Genomic DNA, 23,523 nt, shown 5'->3' with positions numbered 1-23,523 from the left:
TGGATACAGCTCTGACTGAAAAGAGCAGCTGGGATGGAACAATAAGGTACTACAGGAAGATGCAGTCAGGATGGATCATCTATAATCGTATTAGATACAGCTCTGACTGAAAAGGGCAGCGGGGATGGAATAATAAGGTACTACAGGAAGATACAGTCAGGATGGATCATCTATAATCATATTAGATACAGCTCTGACTGAAAAGGGCAGCTGGGATGGAACAATAAGGTACTACAGGAAGATACAGTCAGGATGGATCATCTATAATCATATTAGATACAGCTCTGACTGAAAAGGGCAGCCGGGATGGAACAATAAGGTACTAAAGGAAGATACAGTCAGGATGGATCATCTATAATCATATTAGATGCAGCTCTGACTGAAAAGGGCAGCTGGGGTGGAACAATAAGGTACCACAGGAAGATGCAGTCAGGATGGCTCGTTCTTTAGCATTGCAACAATCGCCGATGAGAAGATGATAAAACATGTTGGTCGCTTGAAAGCGCTGTGAGATTGAATCATCATGTGTCCTGTTCCTGGTGCTGTATGTTGTTGTAAACCACCAGATGGTTTTGCTTTGCAGAGCTACAGAGCCAAGCTGACACCAGACAAGGAGTCTGAGGCTGAAACGGAGGCCTTGTGTGCCTTCATCCAGCAGTTCACTGGCACCGAGTACAACAAGGTAACCCTCTGCAATGTACGCAGATTACCATTATTTATGGTAATTGTATGTAGTATGTATGTATTTCAAAGCCACGTCTATGACAATAGTCCATTTATAAATAAGGAATCCTGTTTGGCGGAAGTCACGCTTGGGTCTGAAACCAAACGAGGGATTAGGTCTTTGTCCTAGTGGACACCAAGGACAGTTAGGTGATGAGGGAATTGCCTTGGTGGTGTAATGCCTGTCTGGTCACCCGCAAAGCGAACTGTTTTTACTTCATTTTTTTTATCCTGCTTTCCCACCAGCTCCTGGAGACGCTCCTCCCGCTGCCAGACCTGGAGGCCCGTGTCACCGCAGCTGTGGACCTCATCACGTCCAGCCACAAGAACATCAGCAGAAACATGCTGCACTTTGCCGCCACCACCTTTTACTACAAGCTGAAGGCGGCAGACGCTTACGTCCCTGCCACCAAGTATGACGGCGACGTGATGCTACTGCGAGCCAAAACCAGCAGTGAATACGGGCAAAACCTGGGGGCGGACTACAAGCTCAGCGAGGTAACGCTCAGCAGTATCACTATTGGAGAACATATGTATTTGATCCCCTGTTGAGTTCATAGCTCCCATCCCTTACAGACATAGGAATATTTCGTCATCAATACTTTGATGGGATGTTTCATAAATATCATGTCCAGGTTGGAAGTAGGAAAAGATTGTTAGCTTAATTGTAACCACAGACACAATGGAAATTAACCTTCTAAAAATGTAACATTCTTACACAGGAATTTGTATTTCATTGAGGAAAATAAGTATTAGTGCATGCAGGCATTATTGGAACCACACATTAAACCCATAAACCCTGCAATGCAACCTACCCCAGTGTTCCCAGTGTCAACAATAAACCCTGCAATGCACCCTACCTGAGTGTTCCCAGTGTCAGCAATAAACCCTGCAATGCACCCTACCCCGGTGTTCCCAGTGTCAGCAATAAACCCTGCAATGCACCCTACCTGAGTGTTCCCAGTGTCAGCGATAAACCCTGCAATGCACTTTATCTGAGTGTTCCCAGTGTCAGCGATAAACCCTGCAATGCACCCTACTTGAGTGTTCCCAGTGTCAGCGAGTGTTCCTACCTGAGTGTTCCCAGTGTCAGCGATAAACCCTGCAATTCACCCTACCTTAGTGTTCCCAGTGTCGGCAATAAAACCTGCAATGCACCCTACCTGAGTGTTGCCAGTGTCAGTGATAAACCCTGCAATGCACTTTACCTGAGTGTTCCCAGTGTAAGCGATAAACCCTGCAATGCACCCTACCTGAGTGTTCCCAGTGTCAGTGATAAACCCTGCAATGCACCCTACCTGAGTGTTCCCAGTGTCAGCGAGTGTTCCTACCTGAGTGTTCCCAGTGTCAGTGATAAACCCTGCAATGCACCCTATCTGAGTGTTCCCAGTGTCAGCGAGTGTTCCTACCTGAGTGTTCCCAGTGTAAGCGATAAACCCTGCAATGCAACCTACTCCGATGTACCCAGTGTAAGTGATAAACCCTGCAATGCAACCTACCCCGGTGTTACCAGTGTAAGCGATAAACCCTGCAATGCAACCTACCCCGGTGTTCCCAGTTTTAAGAGAGTGACGTGGCTGTTTTATCCACACGATCGCCGTGTCGTGGACACGATCGCAGTAATCACAGGCACGGCTGCGCATTGAAGTGTTTCTGGCGTAATGCAAAATTTATTCAGTAATGAAACGCAAACGGCAGGAGCGGAGCTCCACCTCTGTGCTGCCATGCGATGTGGGTCTTAAAGGGGCAATACTCACCAAATGACTTTTGGTTTTCCAGGTGTGCAGCGGCAAGGTGTCAGTCCACATCATCGAGGGCGACCACCACACGTTTTTGGAAGGAGAGGGTGTGGAGTCCATCGTCGGCATCATTCACAGCTCACTGACTGAGCCCAGAGTCACATCAAGGGAGGGTTAGGCCCGTTTGGGCCACTTAGTTTAGGATATCTTTGGCTTTCTTTCATTGAGGGAGGATCCTACACTAAGTCTTACACACTCAATGTTTACAATCTGTGCCATTTTGCTACATTAGCCATGATCTTAAATGCCCCTAAACTGCTATTTCAACATACAAGCATGTTAGTCTGTCATGCAGCCTGGGCCTGGGCTCATTTTCATTTGTCTGGACCTCACTCGGACAGAAAAAACATGCAAATGGAGGCCGATGTTGAATGAGCTTTAGTGCTTTTCACAATGAATATTCCCGTACGTCTATTTAACGTGTCTACTTTTCATCCTGACTCTCTTCACATGACAGTTACAGGGAATGATAGATACCAAATAATGGGACGCACACAGCAGCGCTAAATCATGCTGCACATTTCAATGAAGATGATGTTGAATTTCACTGTAAGACCCGTCGTTACGGAGCTGACGCTGATTGAAAAGGAGGTCATGTTCACCCTTTCCTTTTTGGCAAAATGGTTTTTATTTAATTTTCTCCTCAATGACTTCGGAATTGAGAGCGTTTGTTACTGTTAAGATGAAAGTCATTTACGTACAGTCGTCCCTCGTGGCTTCACTCTGTCAACATATATTCATTCATCATTGTGTTTCATGGTTGAAACTGAAAATCGGAATATTTCAGCCTAAACTATGCATTTGCAAGTATTATTGGAAGAAGTAGTAGTATTCTACACTGGCCACTAGGTGGCAGCAATGTTACATTGATAGAATAGCCACAGTACAAATACTGGTACTTGAAAAAAAAAAGTATTAAAAAAAACGTGAGTCGAAATGATGTCTTATTTTCTATTATGTGTCATACTATAGGGGTGTTATTCCATGTCTAGAGGGCTCTAATAGTGGTAATGAACTCATATCACAGTTGGGTCTGGAACCAATTAACCGCAATAAACGAGGGGCGACTGTATGTGGACATGAACAACCACTCCCAATTAGACCCTCTCCTTTTGCAACTTAGCCAAGATGGCCACTGATGAGATGTAAAGTGTCCACAGTGATGGACCCATAATAAAGGTAAATGGAGGGATTACAGCCTTCCATGGAAGACCCCACCCAGCCATAGTATTACTCTGAATAACATAGGTGGGACTAGTAGTTGTCTGTGATACTAATGCCTGTTGTATGCGTTGCAGAGCCTTTAGCCCCTAAATGAGTGTCAACTGGGTTCTTGGCTGTGAAAAATGCAACAGCTCACCTCTTCTCTGAGATGCCTGGCTAGTCAATGAAGAGCACGAGGTGACTGGAGACACGTGTACTAGAACAGCCTACTGATCTGTACATCCAGCTAATAAAGGCCTCTGTGAACTCAATTGCTACGTGTTGGTATATTTTGTAAGAATGAATGTTTCTATTGTAGTTTTTGGCCTGGCTAGTAGAGAAGTTCCAATGAGTCTAGACATATAGAGCTAGCATCGCGCTCATAGAACTAGAACAGAACTATATCACGTAGAAAACTCGTGAGCCGTACGTTTTTGTCACCGCGAGTCCGCCATCTTGTGTAGCACTACCTAGTTCGTTTGCCACTTTCGACGTTTCTAATGATGGTTTCAGAGATTCTGGACGCGATAAGACATTAAAATGGCCTACTGTGGGGTTGTAAACTACCTATATATGCCTATACACTGCGCATGCTGAGGTGCCAAGTTGTGCTTCACAATATGGCGGCGTGTTCTGTCCGAGTATGAGCTTTGTACGTCGTTCTTTTCTGTCGTCACGTGACCGTCTACGTTTGAAGCCCAACGTCACAACACGCATTGACGACCCCAAACCGACTGGTTATAAAATAAAATAATTATAAAATATAAAATAATAACCAGCAAGCACTTGAACAATGCTGGCTTCTAGTGAGAGCACTGGTGAGTTTGTGTGTTTGTAACGGCGGCCTGTATTTCACCTCGTTTAGTGACATAGACTGACATATACTTCACTCTTCCACCAGATGTCGCTAATGTTGCTTTTCGCGGAAAAGGAAAGCCTCAAGGCTCCATGAAGCGTCAGCCGTCTATTTCTGGACAGTAATGATACGATTGAGGGACATTCTATAAAAGGCCTCCTGTCCCAACGTTTTTCCAAACAAAGAGCATTTAGGTTCTGATTTGAAATAGGAAAAAAAATAAAATTTTATTCAATTCGTTTTGTGGAACTGTTCTGTGACAAATCCATTCCGGACACATTCAGCAGTAACACAGGTAGTACAAATAAGCGGAAGTGTTTTTTTCCGTGCCACCAGTGTGCTGTGTTGTCCCAACACACCGTTGGTGGCTTGACATGCATAAGATAACAAGTAAACAGCCGCCGCCCTTTTAATTCCACCACACCCTCAGGTTTGTTTGCTTTCTTGATTCGGAAGCCTATTGGTTTACGATTGGCAAAAGTTCCATTAGCAGCCTGCTCCGCTCTCCGGCCGAGTGAGCTAGCCTTCCAGGCACGCAAATAAAGTGTCCATGATGTGTCATCTACAGCTGAAGACGCTGATTTTTGGCGCTTGGCTGCTGGCTTACGTCACCTTTCTGCTATCCATCAGGAGAATGTGGACCATCAAGCACGCACGGCGCCCTCTGGCACGCGCACTGTTTGCTAACATGTTGAACGAAGGCGAAGGGGCGGCAATGGAGGCTCATCAGGTATGAATAATAATAATGATAATTACAATTATCATCATTATTAAGCCCAACTGGTTAGGTGCCGATGATGTAAGATTGAATCACGTGCTTTTTTCTTAAACATGCTAAGACTACACAGTTCAGTACAAATGGGAAGTAAGCTAACAGCTCAAAAAAAGTAAACCGTAAACAAGTTTAAAAAAAAAACAATTGACCAAAAGTGACGACCTTCCGAGCGAATAAATATGATTATATAATATGATGATATGGAAAAAAAAAGATAGAAAAGACTGTGCAACAAAAGTCAGTGATGTTCCACCAGGAACTGAATGTGGTTGTTGTTGCTCACTCGGGGAAACACTGCCCCTTGCGGTTTGCTAGAGAATTGTAAGTCATGTGGTGAGCCACCGCTGAAGTGTAGCGTGTGAAAAGTGGAGCTAGCTGCCTTTTCCTTTTTGGAGGTTTTCATTCGTTCATTTTCTACCGCTTTTTCCTCTCGAGGGTCACGGGGGTGCTGGAGCCTATACCAGCTGTCTTGGGGCGAGAGGCGGGGTACACCCTGGACTGGTGGCCAGCCAATCACAGGGCACATATAGACAAACAACCACTCACACTCACATTCATAACTATGAACAATTTGGAGTCGCCAATTAACCTAGCATGTTTTTGGAATGGCCGAGGGTGGAATTGAACCCTTGTCTCCTAGCTGTGAGGTCTGCACGCTAACCACTTGACCGCCGTGCCGCCAGGTTTTCATTCATTCATTTTCTAACTACTCGGACACCGTGCGCCCTTTTTTATTTATTTTTTTTTTCAAACAACCTTTTTGTGATAATGACTATCCTCTAATAGAAATAGTGACAGGCTCCAAATGTCTTGCGGGCCACATATTGGACACCCCTGCTGTAGTGCGTACTCGGACAAGGCCACTAGCGAGAGTGTTTGAAGTCGGAACTAATGTATTTGGTGTCAGGAAGGAAGTACATATTGTACACAGTGTATATATTTGGTGTCAGGAAGGAAGTACACATTGTACGCAGTGTATATATTTTGAAGTGTACTTGGAAGTATAATGGTCTTAGTATGAAAACATTGCATTTTCCAGAAATTGCGACCTTCCTTCAATTGGGCATCCCAGATGCTTGATGTCCTTGTTGTGGTTTTGTCTCCAGTGGTACCACTGCAGTCCTGGTCTTCTCGGAGAGGCGGTGCGCCCCCTTTTTGTTCAAAGCCACCTGGACTCGGGCACGGAGGCTTTCCTGAAGCAGAGCGTGGAGAAGTCCACCTGGTTGTTCACCCAACTCTATCATTCCTTTGTGTCGACCGTTCTTACTCCTGTGGTGTCACGCACCTCCATCAACGGGTGAGTCCTACAACACAGGCCCCTCACACTTTAGCGTGCCATTCTATTGACCACGCCGCCCCGTTCCTCAGCTTCCTGGGGCGAGGCTCCATGTTTGTGTTTTCGGCGGAGCAGTTCCGGCGACTTCTCAACATCGGCCCGGAATGGAAAGCGCCAAGACTCCTGGACCTCGGCGCTGGAGATGGCGCCGTCACAGAGATGATGCGAGGCCACTTCCAAGAGGTCTACGCCACTGAAATCTCTCCCCCCATGAAATGGCATTTACAAAGGAGGAATTTCAAGTGAGGATTGAAATGGGGCAACAGAAATGGGGGGGGGGACTATAATTTTACGACAGTCGTCAAAATATCAAAAGAAGAAAGTCGTATTGGGAGGAGGAAAAGAACCAGACCTTCCCGGGAATGAAATGGCAATGGTTTAATTTCATTTGAACATGCATCAGATTACAATTGAGTGCATCCCATAATCAGTTCACAGTTCCACATGTCCAAAAGGAGTAGGAAGAAGCAAAGCTTATTAAATCCTACCCCTCCATCTGGTACTTTTACAATCAGTAACTGTTACATTTCCTGCTTTCCTAATATAGTTTTTAATTTAATTTAATTTAATTTAATTTAATTTAATTTAATTTAATTTAATTTAATTTAATTTAATTTAATTTAATTTAATTTAATTTAATTTAATTTAATTTAATTTAATTTAATTTAATTTAATTTAATTTAATTTAATTTAATTTAATTTAATTTAATTTAATTTTTTGTCACACTTGGATCTTTCACACCATCCATCACATTAAATGTCAGTCAATGACAAGTCAACACAAAATTCGCTTTTGAAATGAAGTGAGGACAAAGGCCCCGCGTGAACAAGGTGTCGCTATGGGGATGAAGGTCATCGGGTTCTTGCTGAAAGCAGATGAATGATGTGAAATTCCGCTGAAATTCTAATGGCCGTCTCTCTTTCCTTGCCCGTCCACAGGCTGCTGGGCGTAGACGAGTGGTATCGGAGTGGACTTCAGTTTGATGTCATCAGTTGTCTAAACCTGCTGGATCGCTGCGACAATCCTTTCCATCTCCTGCGGGACATCCGGCGATCGCTGGTTCCGCACACTGGACGCCTCATCCTGGCCGCCGTCCTTCCCTTCCAGGCCTGGGTAGAAGTCGGTGCGTGTGGTGGCGCCACTTGATTAACGTAAAAATAACGCAGATTTAACAGCGTTGTCTTTCCCGCACAGGCGGGGCGTGGGAGCGTCCCAAAGAACACCTTGTCGTACAAGGGAAGACGTGGGAGGAGCAAGTCACCATCCTGTCACGTGACATTTTCCACATGGCTGGCTTCGAGGTGGAGGCGCTGACGCGCTTGCCGTACTTGTGCGAAGGGGACATGTACGAGGACTACTACGTTTTGGATGATGCGGTGTTTGTTCTGAAGGCCTCAGACGCCACCGAAACGTCACAGCGGTGAGCGGCAAAGCAGCCATTTTGCCAAAATGATGATGATGAAGATGACCATGAGAATCGGGACAGACACATCCTGTATTTTTCTCCAAGAACCTCCAGGTTCTTGCATTCAAAACCAAAGCCACAGTTTGGACACCGCTGGTCTAGTTGATGTACTGTACTTTTTTCATGCTGTTGTGTCCCAACTGTACGATTCCATACGTTGTTAAATGCCATGATGCTAAATAATATATTCCATGTTTTGTTATGACAAAAGCATATCCAGCCATGTGAAGCAGGAATTTCCTACTTTTTTTTTCAACAGTTGAACGCAGCAGCTTCTCGTTTAGCATTTCGCCTCGCAGGATTAATACATAATGTGCTTAACATTTTTTTGTGTTTTTAAATGTTTTTATTTTGCCGTTAGATTTTTTTGCCTTTCTCGAGTTTATCACTGGAGTACTCGCACCGATGATACACACTCCAATACAGCAGGTGGCGCTATGCACCTCATTGGTTGCTAACCGAAATGAACTACAAGAAGAAGAATGTCGACTCCTCTGATTGGCCGAACCCCTGAAACGTTTCTGATCTCCTATTGGCTATTGCCCGCTTGGCCACGTCGCGTACTACTCGCCATTTTCCTCCCTCATCTACGAGAGCTACAATTACTTCATTCTCATCAAAAAAACTAAAACGCTTCTATTTTTTTGTTACTGGAGACGATTTTTACCTAATCGTATATTCTTAGTTGCGCTTATTTGTACTGGAGCTCCTGGAAACATGAATATTTTCAGGCTAACCGGCGATCTGTCCCACTTAGCAGCCATCATCATTCTGCTGCTAAAAATATGGAAATCCAGATCCTGCGCCGGTAAGTAAACCTCCCCAATTCACATCACAATATGTCACATATTCAACACACTGACTGACTAACACATAAGTTAGTTTGTTAGCATTATCGAATGCTACATGTCGGCTAGTTTTTGCTAGCCTGCAAACAGGGTCTGTCACAGGTGTGTCCCGTCCTCAATGAGTCGCGTTTCACAGTGTCGCTGCTGCTCCATGAAATGTAAAACGTATGGAAACACTAACTTATTCAAGCATTCAAAGCAGTTTGGCTCATGTATGCGTCCCAGATACCCTGGCCGCCGCACCTTGACCCCGAAAAGGCTGCACTCTGGACAAAAGTGTGTGTTGCTGTTTTGTGTCATTTGAGACGACATTCATTTATGGTGCTTCAATGGCGAACGGAATTAGCTTCCTGTTTGATAGCGGTAGCCTGTTAGCTGACTTCATGACGTGGCGTCATACTGCACCCAAAGTATTGGAGTTGTCAAATACAGCATGTGTGCTTCTACAGCGACGTGGACATTAAAGACAATACGTCGTAGTAGTAATAAGGATGGCATACATGTACCAGTGTTAGCTTTGTTTTGGTTCCCTGTTGTTCCCTGCACTCCAAACCGGTCAGCTTTAAAATATTATCTCAAAATGAATCCAAACACTTCGAAACCATCTACCATTACGACTATACAAATGAGTTGTTTACACTACCGTACAGAGTGTTATTTTTATATTTTGTCGAGCTAGTGACGAAAAACACAGTATCTACTGAAGATTAGTTTCCCCGCTAATATTTTTGCCTAAATGAGAAAGTAGTCTTGTAAATGTTTGTATTATACTATTTATTTTAGGTCCGACTGTATTTTTTGTAATTTTATCTTTTACTCCTATACATTTCTAACGAGCATCGTTACTACTCGTTACTTTTCGTAATGTTTCGGCAGCCAATGAAGCAAGAAGCATTATGGTGCCGGACGCCAATCAACCCAAAGTAGGTTTGTGATTGGTTGCTTGTGTGAGGCGCCAATACAAACAGGAAGTTGCAGCCCATTTCCGGGTTTACGTGCGACAGGGACACCGCTATGACTGAGAAGTCACCTGTCCTATCGCCATGTCGTACAATAGATATTATAAAATTATATATATTTTAAAATAATAATGGCAAAAGGTTTTCCAGAGATTATTTATTCATGGATATGATGGCACTGCGTGACTGGCCCTTTACCTTTCTTGAATATGCCAAATCTCGCCATACTTGCATTGTGGGCCGTGAGCGCCATTTTAGGTGGTTGATGTACACACACGGAGGATGGCCCACTACCACAAGCGTACGTAACCTCATCCGAGTGGAGCATCATGCAGGAACGATGAGCTCAGTGGAAAGAAGTGTTAGCATGTCACTCCTTGAACGCCACATCTCCTTTTGTGTTTACCGTCTCTTCCTCAGGAATTTCTGGAAAGAGTCAGGTCTTGTTTGCCTTGGTCTTCACCACTCGCTACCTGGACCTGCTCACGTCCTTCATCTCCCTCTACAACACCAGCATGAAGGTGAAGGACTTTTTAAGCCTTTTCTTCCACGCATGGAGCCCACAGTCGGGGGCGTGCGGCTGCAGCGCTGACACGCCCTTGCCTGGTAGGCTATGTGGGGCGGGGGTGCATGTTGGCTGAACAGGTTGGCTGTGTCTTTTCAGATCATCTACATCGGATGTGCCTACGCCACCGTCTACCTGATCTACATCAAGTTCAAGGCCACTTATGATGGAAACCACGACACATTCCGAGTGGAGTTTCTCGTGGTTCCTGTGGGCGGCCTTGCTTTTCTGGTTAATCACGACTTCTCCCCCCTGGAGGTCAGACCTTAGCCTGCATCCAAGTTGTAATGTTTAGAACTTGCCACATTCACTCAGCTTTATGTACACTGCTCCTCCAGATCCTGTGGACCTTCTCCATCTACCTGGAGTCGGTGGCCATCCTGCCCCAGCTCTTCATGATCAGCAAGACGGGCGAGGCGGAGACCATCACCACACACTACCTGTTCTTCCTGGGACTGTACAGGGCGCTGTACCTCCTCAACTGGATATGGAGGTTCTACTCCGAGGGCTTCTTTGACATGATTGCCATTGTGGCCGGGGTGGTGCAGACCATCCTCTACTGCGACTTCTTCTACTTGTACATAACCAAAGGTGAGTGTACACGCAGGCGTTTTTATTTTATACACTAAACCACACCGTCACTCGTGCCTTTTGATTGATGGGTCACACCATCACTCCTCCACCGACCAGCTTAGCTCACTTGTATACTAGGCCCTCCCACACCAACATGGCCGCTTTGCTTTTCTAGTTCTAAAAGGGAAGAAGCTGAGTCTGCCAGCATAAGAGCCAAAGAGGAGCATCACGGCAGACTGACGGGGGGGAGGAGGGGCCGGTACGAGGAGATGCAGCGGACACCTCCACCACCACCACCACCGCCGCCACTCCCTCCTAGCAAGATGCCTGAGACACACGGCTAGCACAGCAGCAGATCCAGCACCACCGCATCTGCACTTAGCTTGCCGAATGTCTCCGATTGCATCTTCTTCCACCTTTTTAATTACTTTGTATAAAGAAAATGTGGAAAGTGTTTTTCTACACTCGACAGTTGTCAAAATTGTCCTTCATTTAGCCTTGTATAAAGTCCAAACACTTTTGCGGTGGTATTGACTGGTTGAAATGGCACGCTGATGATGTACCATCACGCACGTTTTAGCTCTGGCGGGAAAAACTACTTCCTTACTTTGAGCACTTTGCACCACAGAGTGTTTGCCCCACTGGAGGAAATGGCATCCCACACAACCTTGGCTGGAAATAGTCCAACCTTTTTTTTTCTTTCAATATTCTGACTTTCATCTCAAATATTTGGCTTTTGTCCAAAAATTGACAACTTTTTTTCCCTCAAAATCCAAAAGACTTGGAGAATAAAGTTGTACGTTTACAAGAGAAAAATGTTACAAGAAAATTTTCAATATTAGGAAAGAAGTAGTAAATTGACTAGAATAAAGCTGAAAATTTACAACAGTTTTCTTGTAATATTACCATTATATATTATAATCTTTTAATTGTAATATTACTATTATACTGTATATTACCATAATATTCAGAGCTTTTTTTCTTGTAATATTCCCACCTATTTTTTTTCCTTCTAAATTTGTCTTTTTTCAATACATTTGCGACTTTTTTTCCCCCAAATCTCAGATGTGAGAATTATTCATCCTTTTTCTATGCCGCTTATCCTCACTCGGGTGGCAGGTATGCTGGAGCCTATCCCAGCTGTTTTGGGCTTGTTGGGCAAGTTGTAAATTTGACTTATTCTCATATTACAACTTTTTTTTCTTGTCCATTTACGACTTTATTCTTGTAAATTTGGCTTTGAATCCTCTTTTTCTCATCTTATTTATTGAGGAAATTGTCAGTTGTCTTTCAAGGTGGCTCTAATACTCTGTGGTAAGTATGCATTCCCATGTAAAAGGCCATCATCCTTTGTCCATGTGACTAAGTCAGAAAAAGCATGACAGACGCTTGCAGTTGTCTTATTGAAATGCCTTGACAGTTGTCGTGCTCCATGTCGTTGAATGAATTGGTTGTACGGCGAATACTGTCACACGATAGACTGTATACCTGTCTCAAATTCCTTATGTTGTATTTTCTCACTTGCAAGACAAACTCATGTGCTGATAGAAAAAAAATGGACGGCAGGGAAGGACTTTTTCAAACTATTGCCAGTATAGATGCAGGCATATTTATTTTAATCTTACTTACTCCAAGAAACAAGGAAGTCCATGGAATTGTCCCACAAATATTGTTCACTGTTCCTACTCTTACACTGAATCCATTTGTTCAAACTCCCGCTTTTCATGTCATGCTAGTAAAATCTTTTCAATTCCTATGAGAAGTTTTCAACAAGTTGCCATTGCCGCCACAAATAAATGTTTTTATAAAATGGTCTTTGTTTACTATTACTCTTGCTTTTTTTCATGGAATTTGAACTGGGTCTGCATCCTGGCCTAGTAGGATGCAGAAAAGGAGCGAAAATATAACAAAAAAAACACGTAGGAGAAGAGAATGGACAACAATGGTCGACTAAATAGAAAGTTGTTGAAGCCCTTTCCCAATAAAAAGTTACAAAATAAGAATTTGTGCATTTTTGGTCTTTATCAATTTGAGGTATTCATATTCATGTCATATTTAAAACCAAATAAAGACTTTGGAGTGACCTGGTCTAAGTCCTGACTGAATCCTATTGAGATGCTGTGGCATGACCTTCAAAAGACTTGATGCTGAAAAAGCCTGCAATATGGCTGAATGACAACAATTCCTCCATTTTGTCCTTTCATAATAAAAAGCTTCATTTTGTGTTGAGCTTCTCCATTGACACTGCTGTCAAAAAAGTCATATTTCAATTTTAATCTGACATTCCTGTGTCCAATAACTTACTCTTTCAGTTTGTGAAAAATATCAAAACAATATTTTAAAATCTCAAAATGAACTTACTTTCTCAGTTTGTGAAAAATATCTAACAATAATCTATAAATAAAAAATGGGGTGTGACACGGAACCATTAAACACCAGTGGTTGTCCGACGGATTGTTATTCCGGGCGGAACACACTGGAAAGCGTTCTTGGACGTACAAAGATTAGTTCCTACGGTCCCACTTTCAAGTGCAGGCCTGGCTAAACACATGAGACAATCTTCTCAGAGCGGTGTTATGTGAATAAATGTATGAGGATGGATGAAGGTGTCTCAGAGCTACCCGGTGAGTGCTGCTACACAGACAAGGATAGCTTATGTTTAGCATACTTTTAGCTAGTTTCGCTAGGCCGCACCGCAGTCCGCGCGCGGGAATAGCATTGCTAAGACACATCGCCGAATAGTTAAATTCCCGAATAAACACAATTTGTCGCAATGTGAAGCCTTTGACCATTTTTATTTTGTAATATTTTGATAGTTTTAGTCCTGGTTAGCGTCAAAGTGCAGCCTCGCCGGTATTATGTATACTCCGCTGCTTTAGCTAGCGCCAGCAGCTAAGATTAGCAACTGGTAGAGAGTGTTACATACTTAATGTGTGCATTTATTTGCGTCACAGCGCAGTTTCAACAGACTTTTTTTCACCTCTTGGCCGTGTAATGATACCGCAGCCTGTCTTCAGATGTCATATGTACACTGCCTTCATTTTTTAAATGTTTAAAATACATGCCACGGCCTACAGAGAGCGCATCCAAAGTGCGGCCCGCGTTCCGTTTTCTTCTCGCAGCTCGTAATTGTGGTCCCTTGTCGCATTCTAAATACATTATTAATGAAATATGTTATTACATATGACACGATTTTGCTTTTTTTGCACCTATAACACTGACCAGAGCTATCTCTAATTTATTCATAAAGCTTGACCAACATTGGATTGGTTTTACCACATCTTTAATGTTAAAAATGCATCAAGTGTGCCCCACATCCTTTCCTCCATCTTTCAGTACTCACTGATAAAACATATAAAATATATAATATATAAAATATATAATACTTCAATAACACCTTTGTTAACTTCCACCCAGGTTATTGCTTTTTTCGCTAATTGTACGAAAATATTCGCAAAAATTTTGCCTGCTTGTTTAGAATATTAGCATGTTGGGTCACACACACAATATGAAATCATGTGATACTTGCATGAGATTTTGCGAAATCTTGTAGGCCACGGATGCCATTTTACAGACAGTAATGGCGTTGGTTTGTGGTAGCTTTCTGCTGCTATGGAGAGAATAAACACATCATGTCAGGTACATGGGTCCCTTGTAACAGTGGAGAGCTTTCTGCTGCTAGAGAGCGGTACACGACCTTAAAGAGAAAACACATCATGTCAGAAGTACACAGATCCCGTGTAACAGTCCATCACCCCGGCGGCGCATCGAGGGTGACACACAATGTTTTTGCCTCCAGCATGGACAGACACTTGGGCATCTCCACTGCTCCATGTGTAGCACTGTTTAAAGCTGGGGTCTCAAACTCAATTTACCTGGGGGGCCACTGGAGCTAGGGTCTGGGCAAGACTGGGCCGCATCAAGTTTAAAAAAAAAAAACTTGTTTATTAAAAACAGAAATATATACAAACTTGCTCTGATAAAAGATTCCACTGTTCTCAAATGTCTTAATTTTTATTTTTCTGCACAAAATAAGATGAAAAATAAATGAACAAATCAAGAATAAAGAAAATCAATCAATCAGTAATAAATAAATATAATAATAATAAAACAGCAAATAATAAACTTAAGAAACCACATATAGTTGGTGGGTAGACAAATTATTTTTTTCAGATTAAAATTAACAAAGCATTATTAGAGCCCTGTAGACATGACAAAACACGACTCATTTATACTTTTATTTACAACATATTGCGCAACTGCAGGGTCTTGAGACACATGCTAACTCGCAAACTAGAGAGCTAGCGACATAAACGGTAGCCTTCAAGTTATTTCCTTTAAACTTAAATAGCCAAAAACTTACCACTTCCACACGAATAGGGAGGATAACTATTAACAGTTATTTAACCTTTAACATGAACATTAATCAAACGTAATAATTTTTTCTGGGTACATGATACCATACAGCATCCATATCAACCTTCCGCGGGCCGCACTAACATTAAACTTTCATATCAAGGCGGGGGCCTCAAACTAGTGTCCTGCGGGCCACATTTGGCCCGTGGGCCGTGTGTTTGAGACCCCTGGTTTAAAGTAAATAAATGAATCCTAAGCATTGAACGTAGCCTAGCATGTGGTAAACATGGCGCACGTATCCTCGTCGCTGCACTTGCACTACATTTTGTTCATCAAGGTATATTTATTGGTGTTCTAGAATATTGTTATTCCGTCTGTTGTATTTTTTTGTGGTTGTGTTGATTTTGTGATATTTTGTTGATTCAATGTCATTCTTGGTTTTTGAGCTATGAAGTGTTGAACAACCTCATGTCATTAGGGTTTCTGCTGCATGGCTTCAAGGGTGCTATGTTGCTCCCCTTTGTTGTTGTGTTGTGTGAAAATGCTACACAATCTAATCTCACTTTTTGTCACTTTTTAGGTCCCTCTCTCCCCCTTCCCACCCTGCGCCTCCTGGTTCCACCCATTCGCCTCGTCTCGGCAGCCATCTGGCAGACCATAGAACACAAGATCGTATCGGATTATGGACTGCTGGAGGAGTTTGTGTTCATGGTTACTGAAATAGTTCCACAACTTCTGTCAAGCAGGCAGCGTGCTGAGCTTATTTTGGGTCTCAGAGCTCGGGTAAGTCACTTTGACCAAACAATGGGGCAGTATTGATCCCCTCCACATCTGTCGGCCCATATTACTAACGCATGGGAAATTAATTGTTTTAATAATAATAATAATTATTGTTTTGTTACTAATACAATTAACAGAATATAATAACAATGGTCATATCTCTTGTAGAAATCTGTCCTGCTTATCGGGCAGTACAAACTAGGTGTGCAGGTTTATGATTGACAGAAGGACAGGTGACTGGCAATGTTTATACTGTACTTTATTTACACCTCCACTCATTGCCCTGGTGTGTCTTTCAATACAGGCATCTTGAATTGAAGAGTGATAAAAGAGCTGAAGGAAATGGTCTGATGCCATGCTTGTTTACAGTGCATCGCACGCAGGAGGAAAGGAGCACTTGATTTGTACACCGCCACCTACAGCACAACACACGAGGGCTAATCTGGCCTCATTGGAGGGTCTTTGTACTTATCAGAGCTGCATTTGATGCGTTATTGGCTTTATCAGTGTGGCGTCCTGGCTCCTCATATGGTGCTAGTTGCTAGTTGGTCTTGTCACTGGACCTTTGAAGAAGAAAACAGGGTTCAAAATTGAGTTATTAAATGGCTACGTTTGGGTCCGCCACTTCCTGTCCACACGTCCGTAAAACATTTTAGGCCTGTTTTCGCCGATGATATGGACTATATAACAGGATAAAATGAGTGTAAATGTGATATCTGCAACCAATAACTGTGATAAATGTGGGATTACTGTATCAACTGTGTATTGTAAGAATATCTAGATGAGGGGTGATCACACTACAATTGACTATGGTGTGCTGTATGCGTTTGTCTTGATGTGTAATATAATATATATTCCATTCACGTTTCCATATGGTGTCATTGCAGCTCATCTTGGAGCTGTGCCGTTCAGAGGAGACCGCCGACCTCCAGATCATTCAACCACACCTTGATAGGATGCAAAACCTCCAAACACTCTGGAAAGTGGAGGTGAGTGTTGACACCGGGTTGTTGTTGTTATTATTTTACAGCGTGTTGACTTGAATGTGCGGGGCACTACGTGTTTTGGAACTGAAATTAGTTGCCGTCTTATAGTAAAACATTCATGTTTGGTAGCTGGTGTTGGCCATCTTATCGTGCCGTATGTTCCTCTGTAACAAGTCTTTGCTTTACTAATTGCAGATGCAAAGGCTAGATCAGGGGTCTCACTTTAACTCACTTTACTTGGGGGCCACTGGAGCTAGGGTCTGGGCGAGACTGGGTCGCATCAGGTTTTCAAAAAAAAAAAAAACGCATTTATTAAAAACGGATAAATGAATAAACTTTGCTTTGGTTTCGATTTTCTACAAGAAAAGCTCTGATAAAACATTCCACTGTTCTCAAATATCTTACTTTTTATTTTTCTACACAAAATAAGATGAAAAATAAATACACGAATCAAGAATAAAGAAAATCAATCAATCAGAAATAAATAAATAAAATAATAATAATAAAACGGCAAATAATAAAAACCACATATAGTTGGTGGGTAGACAAATTATTTTTTTCAGATTAAAATGAACAAAGCATTATTAGAGCCCTGTAGACATGACAAAACATGACTATAGTCACATTTATACTCTCTTTATTTACAACATATTGCGCAACTGCAGGGTCTTGAGACACATGTTACCTCGCAAACTACAGAGCTAGCGACCTAAACGGTAGCCTTCAACTTATTTCCTTTAAACTTAAATAGCCAAAACATACCACTTCCACACGGATAGGGAGGATAACTATTAACAGTTATTTAACCTTTAACATGAACATTAATCAAACGTAATAATTTTTTCTGGGTACATGATACCATACAGCATCCATATCAAACTTACGCGGGCCGCACTAACATTAAACTTTCATATCAAGGCGGGCCGCGTGTTTGTGACCCCTGGGCTAGATAGTTCATGTGAAGACGTTATTCTCTTTACCATGACTGTATCATATAGGGAGGGGTGAAGCCATCATGAAGCCATCATGGATGTCTTTAATAACCATTGTCACCTTCAATCCCCTTCTTTTGCAGACTTGTAGTGCTGCACCTGACATTTCTGACTCTCACTTTATGGGACTGGTGCGAAATTTGCTGCGAGATTCCGAAGAAAGGAAGAACTTCTTTCAAGTATGTTTGAATCGCTCACCCTAATGTCACAGAAATGTAGTTTGGCTCGAGGTCATTCTCTTGGGATGTGATTAGAATGCACTGCTAACTGAATGTGGTTAGCTGAATGGGATCCCAAGTAGACCAGGGTTCTAGCAATGTCCGCCATCAAAGTGGGTTCATGATTTCATAATATTTGACATATGTTGAGTGCAGTCATGCTATAAAGGCGGTATATTTGATTGTATACTATAGATGACAATCCCTGTGTAATGTAATAATGTAATCTGCGTACACAGGATGTTTTCCCTGAGGACTTTGGTCCCACTTACGACAAAGCAATCCAGACATTGATGTGGCTGTTCCTCTCCAGACTTGAGAAGCTTCTTCCAAGTCAGTCTCTCCATCAGGTAGGTCATCTGCACTGCAGTTGGACAGTCATGTGACGAGATGGGAGGACAGGCCAACACTGGTAAATAACATTGGTGTCATGCTATGGAATGTAATACAGATATTCTATAATATAGATAACACTCCTATAGCCTTGTTCAACGGACCATTAGTTGCCAAGCCCCCCACACATTCCCTTGTTGTTTGACGGCTTCCAGGTTTGTCTGCCAATCTTGTTCAGATGTTCCAGACATGCTTGTCAGTTCTCTAAAGTGATCAACCACACCTCCCAAAGTTACCGTGGGGGTCTGGTAGAGCTGTGTGAGAAATTTCATGTCAGTCCATCTTATGCGCATGTTCACCTTGTTGTGCAGCTTTCTTAAATCAACGTAAACATGATGACTTAGTCCATACAGGAGCCTGTTTCCTCTGCAATAGTAACCATGAGCTGCCTTGTCTTTGCCAGATTGCATCTTTGCTCAGTGATTCCTCTTCCGTCCTGAAAGACTGCTTGGAGTCATTCACTGCATCCCAGGGGCTGAGAACTGTGTTGGATACTCACAAAGACCTCAGCCAGTTGGAGGATGTTGGTGAGAGCATTCATCCATTGTTAGAACATCACATGGGTAAAAACAAGGCTTTAGAAGAGTATTGCCCTTTAAAATGAATAGGATTCCACTTGCCGTTTGCAGTGAAGCCGATGACGTGTATGAAATTGCACTTTTTTATATATATATATGTCAAGTAGGATTGGGCGATATGGACCTTAACATGTATCACGGTGTGTGAAAGTGGTACTTTTTTGGCTTCTTACTTTGTCGTCCTCATGCAGTGTTAAGGTAATGTAATGTCTCAATACTGTATTTAATGTCATTACTTCTGTCTTGTGAGCAGAATACTACACACAAGTTGTAATTTAATAACAAAACAGCCATTTATTGATTCATTTCTCAAAAATCACGCTATGGAGTTAATGAAACTGCAATGTTGTGAGGAATGACTGTATATGCCAGATGCATGTCCGACTGGCTTCCGAGTAATAAAGTGAGAATGAATGATGCTAACATTCAAGTCATGGCCTACCAACGCTTATCATGTCTACTATATTATGTAATATTAGTGTAAATGTGACGATGGGGTGTTATTGCATGTGTAGAGGGCTCTAATAATGGTATAAAAAACGAATCAAATATTTCATTTATTAATATTGAAGCCAGCCATGGTATGGAAGAGTGTTTCTGTGATAAACAAGGGATGACTGTATATCCATAGCGGCAATGAAGCTTAATTTTACCCTGTTGTTTGTTTGTTGCAGATTCTTGCGAGGTCGATAGCGGCATCCTGTCCGCACTGTGTCTTCCTCCAGCTAAAAGAGTCGTGATCGTCAATGACCAGACGGGAACGGATTCAGAGAGTCGCCTTGTTTATGCGGTTGGTACAGAAATGGAGGTTGAGTCTGACAACAAAATGGTCTTCCCTGAAGAGAATGTGCAAACGTCGTGGTTGGGAATGGGTAGTGAGGGGAAAACGGACATTGCTACCGATGGCGATGACTGCGAAATGGAAGACCACCATGACCATCTATCTGAAACCCTGATCATTGGGGAGGACGGCAAGGTGACTGTGCTGGACAGCATAGGAAAGGCGCCAAACAGACGCGGGAGGAAAAAGAAGCGTTTTGTCGATGAGGACTTTCAAATGCCGGCTGGTGCGATGGATCCAGATATCGATTTGCTGAAAAGGCCGATGCGGAAGAACCGCGGCCTGAAGATGAAGCGCCTTTTGTCACAGTGGAGGAAATCTGGAAGGACAGCTGCCACTGACAGTGGGGATAGCAGCCCTACAAGGTTTTCAGAGTCCCTGGACTCTGCTAAGAGCGATGACGTGGACGAGAGAACTTGCAAAGTGTGTGGCAAGGTGGTGAGTCATTCCAAATTCATGGAGCGCCACATGGCCCAGCACTCGGAGGAGCTCCCGTACTCTTGCACACGGTGCCAGAGAAGTTACAAGAGCTTGCGGTACTTGCAGCAACACAAATGTCAAAGTGGTATACATCAGACAGATGCCCAGAAAGACAAAGATGTGACGGGCGAAGAAGAAGAAGAAGAAGAGGAGGAGGAGGACAAGTCAAGCATACTTTTATGTGATCCAGCCAATCAAGCAGTGCCTGCAGACAACCCTGACTACTCATTCCCTGAGGAGAAGATCTCTGTCAAAGAACTGGGAGAAAAAAGTCCAGAGGACAGTAAAAGTATTCTGGACGGTCCCTACTACTGTCCTCACTGCAGTGTGGAGTTCAAGTGCAAGCAGACGTTCAGGTTTCACCTAAGAAACATCTGCTACAACGAGCAGCAGGTGGACCCCGATCAAACCGACGACATTCGGCACTGCTTCCGTTGCAACGAGTGCGACAAGGCTTTCAAGTACAAATCCACCTTGGACTCCCACAAACAAACGCACAACCCGCTCTACTGCGAGGTGTGCATGAAACTGGTGCGCGACTCTGAGGCCTTGGCCATGCACAAGGAATCGCACACGCCCTTCCAGTGCAACCAGTGCGAGGAGAACTTCCCCGTGTTCAAGTCGCTGCACAAGCACTACATCGACGTCCACAATCCCACCGAGCCCTTCACGTGCACCCACTGCCAGATGACGTTTGCCAGTTTGAAGCGTTTCATCAGACACGAGTGGAAACACACCGGCTACCAACCGTTTCAGTGCCCCCACTGCACAAAAAGATTCCGATCCTATTCCGACCTGCTGGAGCACCAGAAAAAGCACACCAAGGAGTATCCCTTCCTCTGCTGGGAGTGCGGCAAGAAATTCCGGCACGGCGTCACTCTGACGAGGCACGTGGAACGTGTGCACCACTCCGGCGAACCGCTGAGCGACAAAGCCCTGCCCACGTTTGCGTGTTCACAGTGCGAGAAGAGCTTCACCTCCAGGAGATGCCTTCTGAAACACGATAACTTCCATCACAAAGGCATGCGCTTCCCGTGTGAGCATTGCGGAAAGGGTTTCTTTGGTAAAGACGCCCTGGTCAGGCACACTTTGATTCACACGGGCGAAAGGCCTTTCAAGTGCGACGACTGCGACAAGTCTTTCCGATCCGCCGCAGAGCTCAAGATCCATCGCAGGTACCACACGGGAGAAAGGCCCTTTAAGTGTGGCATCTGTGAAAAGGGTTTCGTCCAGTCGTGCTTTCTCACGCTGCACATGCGGACCCACACCGGAGAGAGACCGTATGTTTGTGCTGTCTGTAACAAAGCTTTTTCTAGTTTACACGGCCTAAAAAGACACCGCAGGCTTGTCCATCCATAGTTCCACATAGTTCTTCCTTGGGGGGGGGCATGAAAGACTTTGATGGGTTTAACAAAAATCTTGCTTATGAAAAGGAGTGACAGTTGGGAAAATTAAAAGGCTTCTAATAATCTAAGTGTATTTTTACAGACATTTGCTGTAGTTCTACATAAGAGTAGTATGTACACACCATAAAACAATGGCTTTGGGAATAAATGTTTTCTTCAACAAGTCCAACTTCATTTTGATTGTCTAGTTACTTGGAAATGTGTTGTTCATTTGTGGACCATCACACATCAGCCATCTTAGATCGCAAGGTTGCACATTCTGGATTGTAGAGAAAAGCGAGTCTGAAGCCACTCTTGGTTTCTTCTTCCTCTTTGGGCTTTTCGCTCCAGCAAATCAAATCTCCTCCATCCAACCCCTGTCTTCTGCATTTGTCTCTCACACCAACTCCTTTATTACATCCATAAACCTCCTCTTTGGTCTTCCTCCATGGCTCCTAGCTGGCATCTCTAAACACAGCATCATTCTACCAATATATTCTCTATATCTCCTCTGGACATGTCCCAACTATCTCTGACTTTATCTCCAAGGTCTCTTAACATGTAATGTCCTGCTCATGTATTCGTTTCTGATCCTATCCATCCTGGTCACTCTCAATGAGAACCTCAGCATCATCACCTCTGCTACCTCCAGTTCTGCTTTCCTGTCTTTTCCTCAGTGCCACTGTCTCTAGACCAAACAACATGGCTGATGTCACCGCAGTTTTGGATACCTTTCCTTTCATTTTAGCTGAAACTTCGTCTTCCTCCACCTGTTCCATCCTGCCTGCACACGCTTCTTCACCTCCTTTTCACAATTTCTGTTGTTCTGAACTGTTGACCCCAGGTACTGAAGCCACAATTCACAAGCAAAAGTAACACTGGCAGTTTTTGTAAGGCTAGAATCCCAGCATGAACAAGTGCCATTTACTGCTGCAACATTCTGCAACCATTCAACCCCAAACTGTTCCACCCCTTTCCAATCTTACGACCTATCACAGAGGACACATGTTGGACCTGAGCAGCAGCTGGCAGCTCTCCAGTAGTAGTGGGTGTTATTGTAACCTTTGGTATCATGCATGTAAACTATAAGGTGTTTGAGACATTATGACAGGTGCCCTTTTGTTTAGCTAGCTAACCGGATGCTAACAGAGAGGGACGTTTTGTTATTAAAAACATACTTTAAAAACGTTTGACTCTTGCAGTATGTTAACACAAGACGCCATATTGTACGCTAACCGCAGAATGTACGCAAACAAGCAAAGTTGCCGCGTAAATTTTCGACATTAACCGAAAACCGCTAACTCAAGGAGAGCCAAGATTACTTCTCCCCGACTTTTGGCGCCCCCTAGAGGCCACGGCGCACTTAGAGGCGCAGCTGCCTCTACCAATTGGCGATAGCAATATTGATACT

The 23,523-nt window shown here is 43.4% G+C and overlaps 4 protein-coding genes across 8 annotated transcripts in view; all 4 read left to right on the top strand.

Annotated features, from left to right (window-relative positions):
* fasn (fatty acid synthase) overlaps positions 1-3,997 on the top strand; it is a 34,283-nt gene extending 30,286 nt beyond the window's left edge. For both annotated transcript variants that reach the window (XM_058061661.2, XM_078788885.1), the window contains 3 exons: positions 584-682; positions 970-1,221; positions 2,503-3,997. In XM_058061661.2, coding sequence (XP_057917644.2) covers positions 584-682; positions 970-1,221; positions 2,503-2,640 — 489 coding nt within the window. In that variant the 3' untranslated portion in view covers positions 2,641-3,997. The remainder of the gene's footprint in view (positions 1-583; positions 683-969; positions 1,222-2,502) is intronic.
* Positions 3,998-4,878: 881 nt separating this feature from the next.
* Positions 4,879-8,373, top strand: mettl9 (methyltransferase 9, His-X-His N1-histidine). Of its 3 annotated transcripts, none has more exons than XM_058062534.2 (6): positions 4,879-5,011; positions 5,212-5,311; positions 6,463-6,653; positions 6,725-6,934; positions 7,632-7,816; positions 7,888-8,373. In XM_058062534.2, exons 2-6 carry the CDS (start codon positions 5,216-5,218, stop codon positions 8,115-8,117), a joined length of 912 nt encoding a protein of 303 aa, XP_057918517.2. In that variant the 5' UTR covers positions 4,879-5,011; positions 5,212-5,215; the 3' UTR covers positions 8,118-8,373. The 3 variants fall into 3 exon arrangements, with proteins under 3 accessions (XP_057918517.2, XP_057918516.2, XP_057918515.2); XM_058062533.2 differs by having other exon boundaries at positions 4,890-5,011; positions 5,150-5,311; XM_058062532.2 differs by lacking the exon at positions 4,879-5,011 and having other exon boundaries at positions 5,082-5,311.
* A 314-nt stretch (positions 8,374-8,687) lies between these two features.
* On the top strand, positions 8,688-12,916 carry LOC131109952 (ER lumen protein-retaining receptor 2). Of its 2 annotated transcripts, none has more exons than XM_058062536.2 (5): positions 8,688-8,966; positions 10,386-10,486; positions 10,630-10,788; positions 10,869-11,121; positions 11,279-12,916. In XM_058062536.2, the coding sequence occupies exons 1-5, from the start codon at positions 8,876-8,878 to the stop codon at positions 11,311-11,313; spliced, it is 639 nt and encodes a 212-aa protein (XP_057918519.2). In that variant the 5' UTR covers positions 8,688-8,875; the 3' UTR covers positions 11,314-12,916. The 2 variants fall into 2 exon arrangements, with proteins under 2 accessions (XP_057918519.2, XP_057918520.2); XM_058062537.2 differs by lacking the exon at positions 8,688-8,966 and adding an exon at positions 10,001-10,266.
* Positions 12,917-13,549: 633 nt separating this feature from the next.
* LOC131109419 (uncharacterized) lies at positions 13,550-22,296 on the top strand. The gene is made up of 7 exons (XM_058061381.2): positions 13,550-13,727; positions 16,040-16,242; positions 17,127-17,228; positions 18,301-18,396; positions 18,675-18,785; positions 19,232-19,355; positions 20,081-22,296. Exons 1-7 carry the CDS (start codon positions 13,694-13,696, stop codon positions 22,084-22,086), a joined length of 2,676 nt encoding a protein of 891 aa, XP_057917364.2. The 5' UTR covers positions 13,550-13,693; the 3' UTR covers positions 22,087-22,296.
* The last annotated feature ends 1,227 nt before the right edge of the window (positions 22,297-23,523 follow it).

The sequence above is a fragment of the Doryrhamphus excisus genome, linkage group LG2, assembly GCF_037039965.1.
Source record: "Doryrhamphus excisus strain RoL-2023G ecotype Guam linkage group LG2, RoL_Dexc_Guam_v1.1, whole genome shotgun sequence".
NCBI classification, from domain to species: Eukaryota; Metazoa; Chordata; class Actinopteri; order Syngnathiformes; family Syngnathidae; genus Doryrhamphus; species Doryrhamphus excisus.
This window is presented reverse-complemented; position numbering and strand designations above follow the sequence as displayed.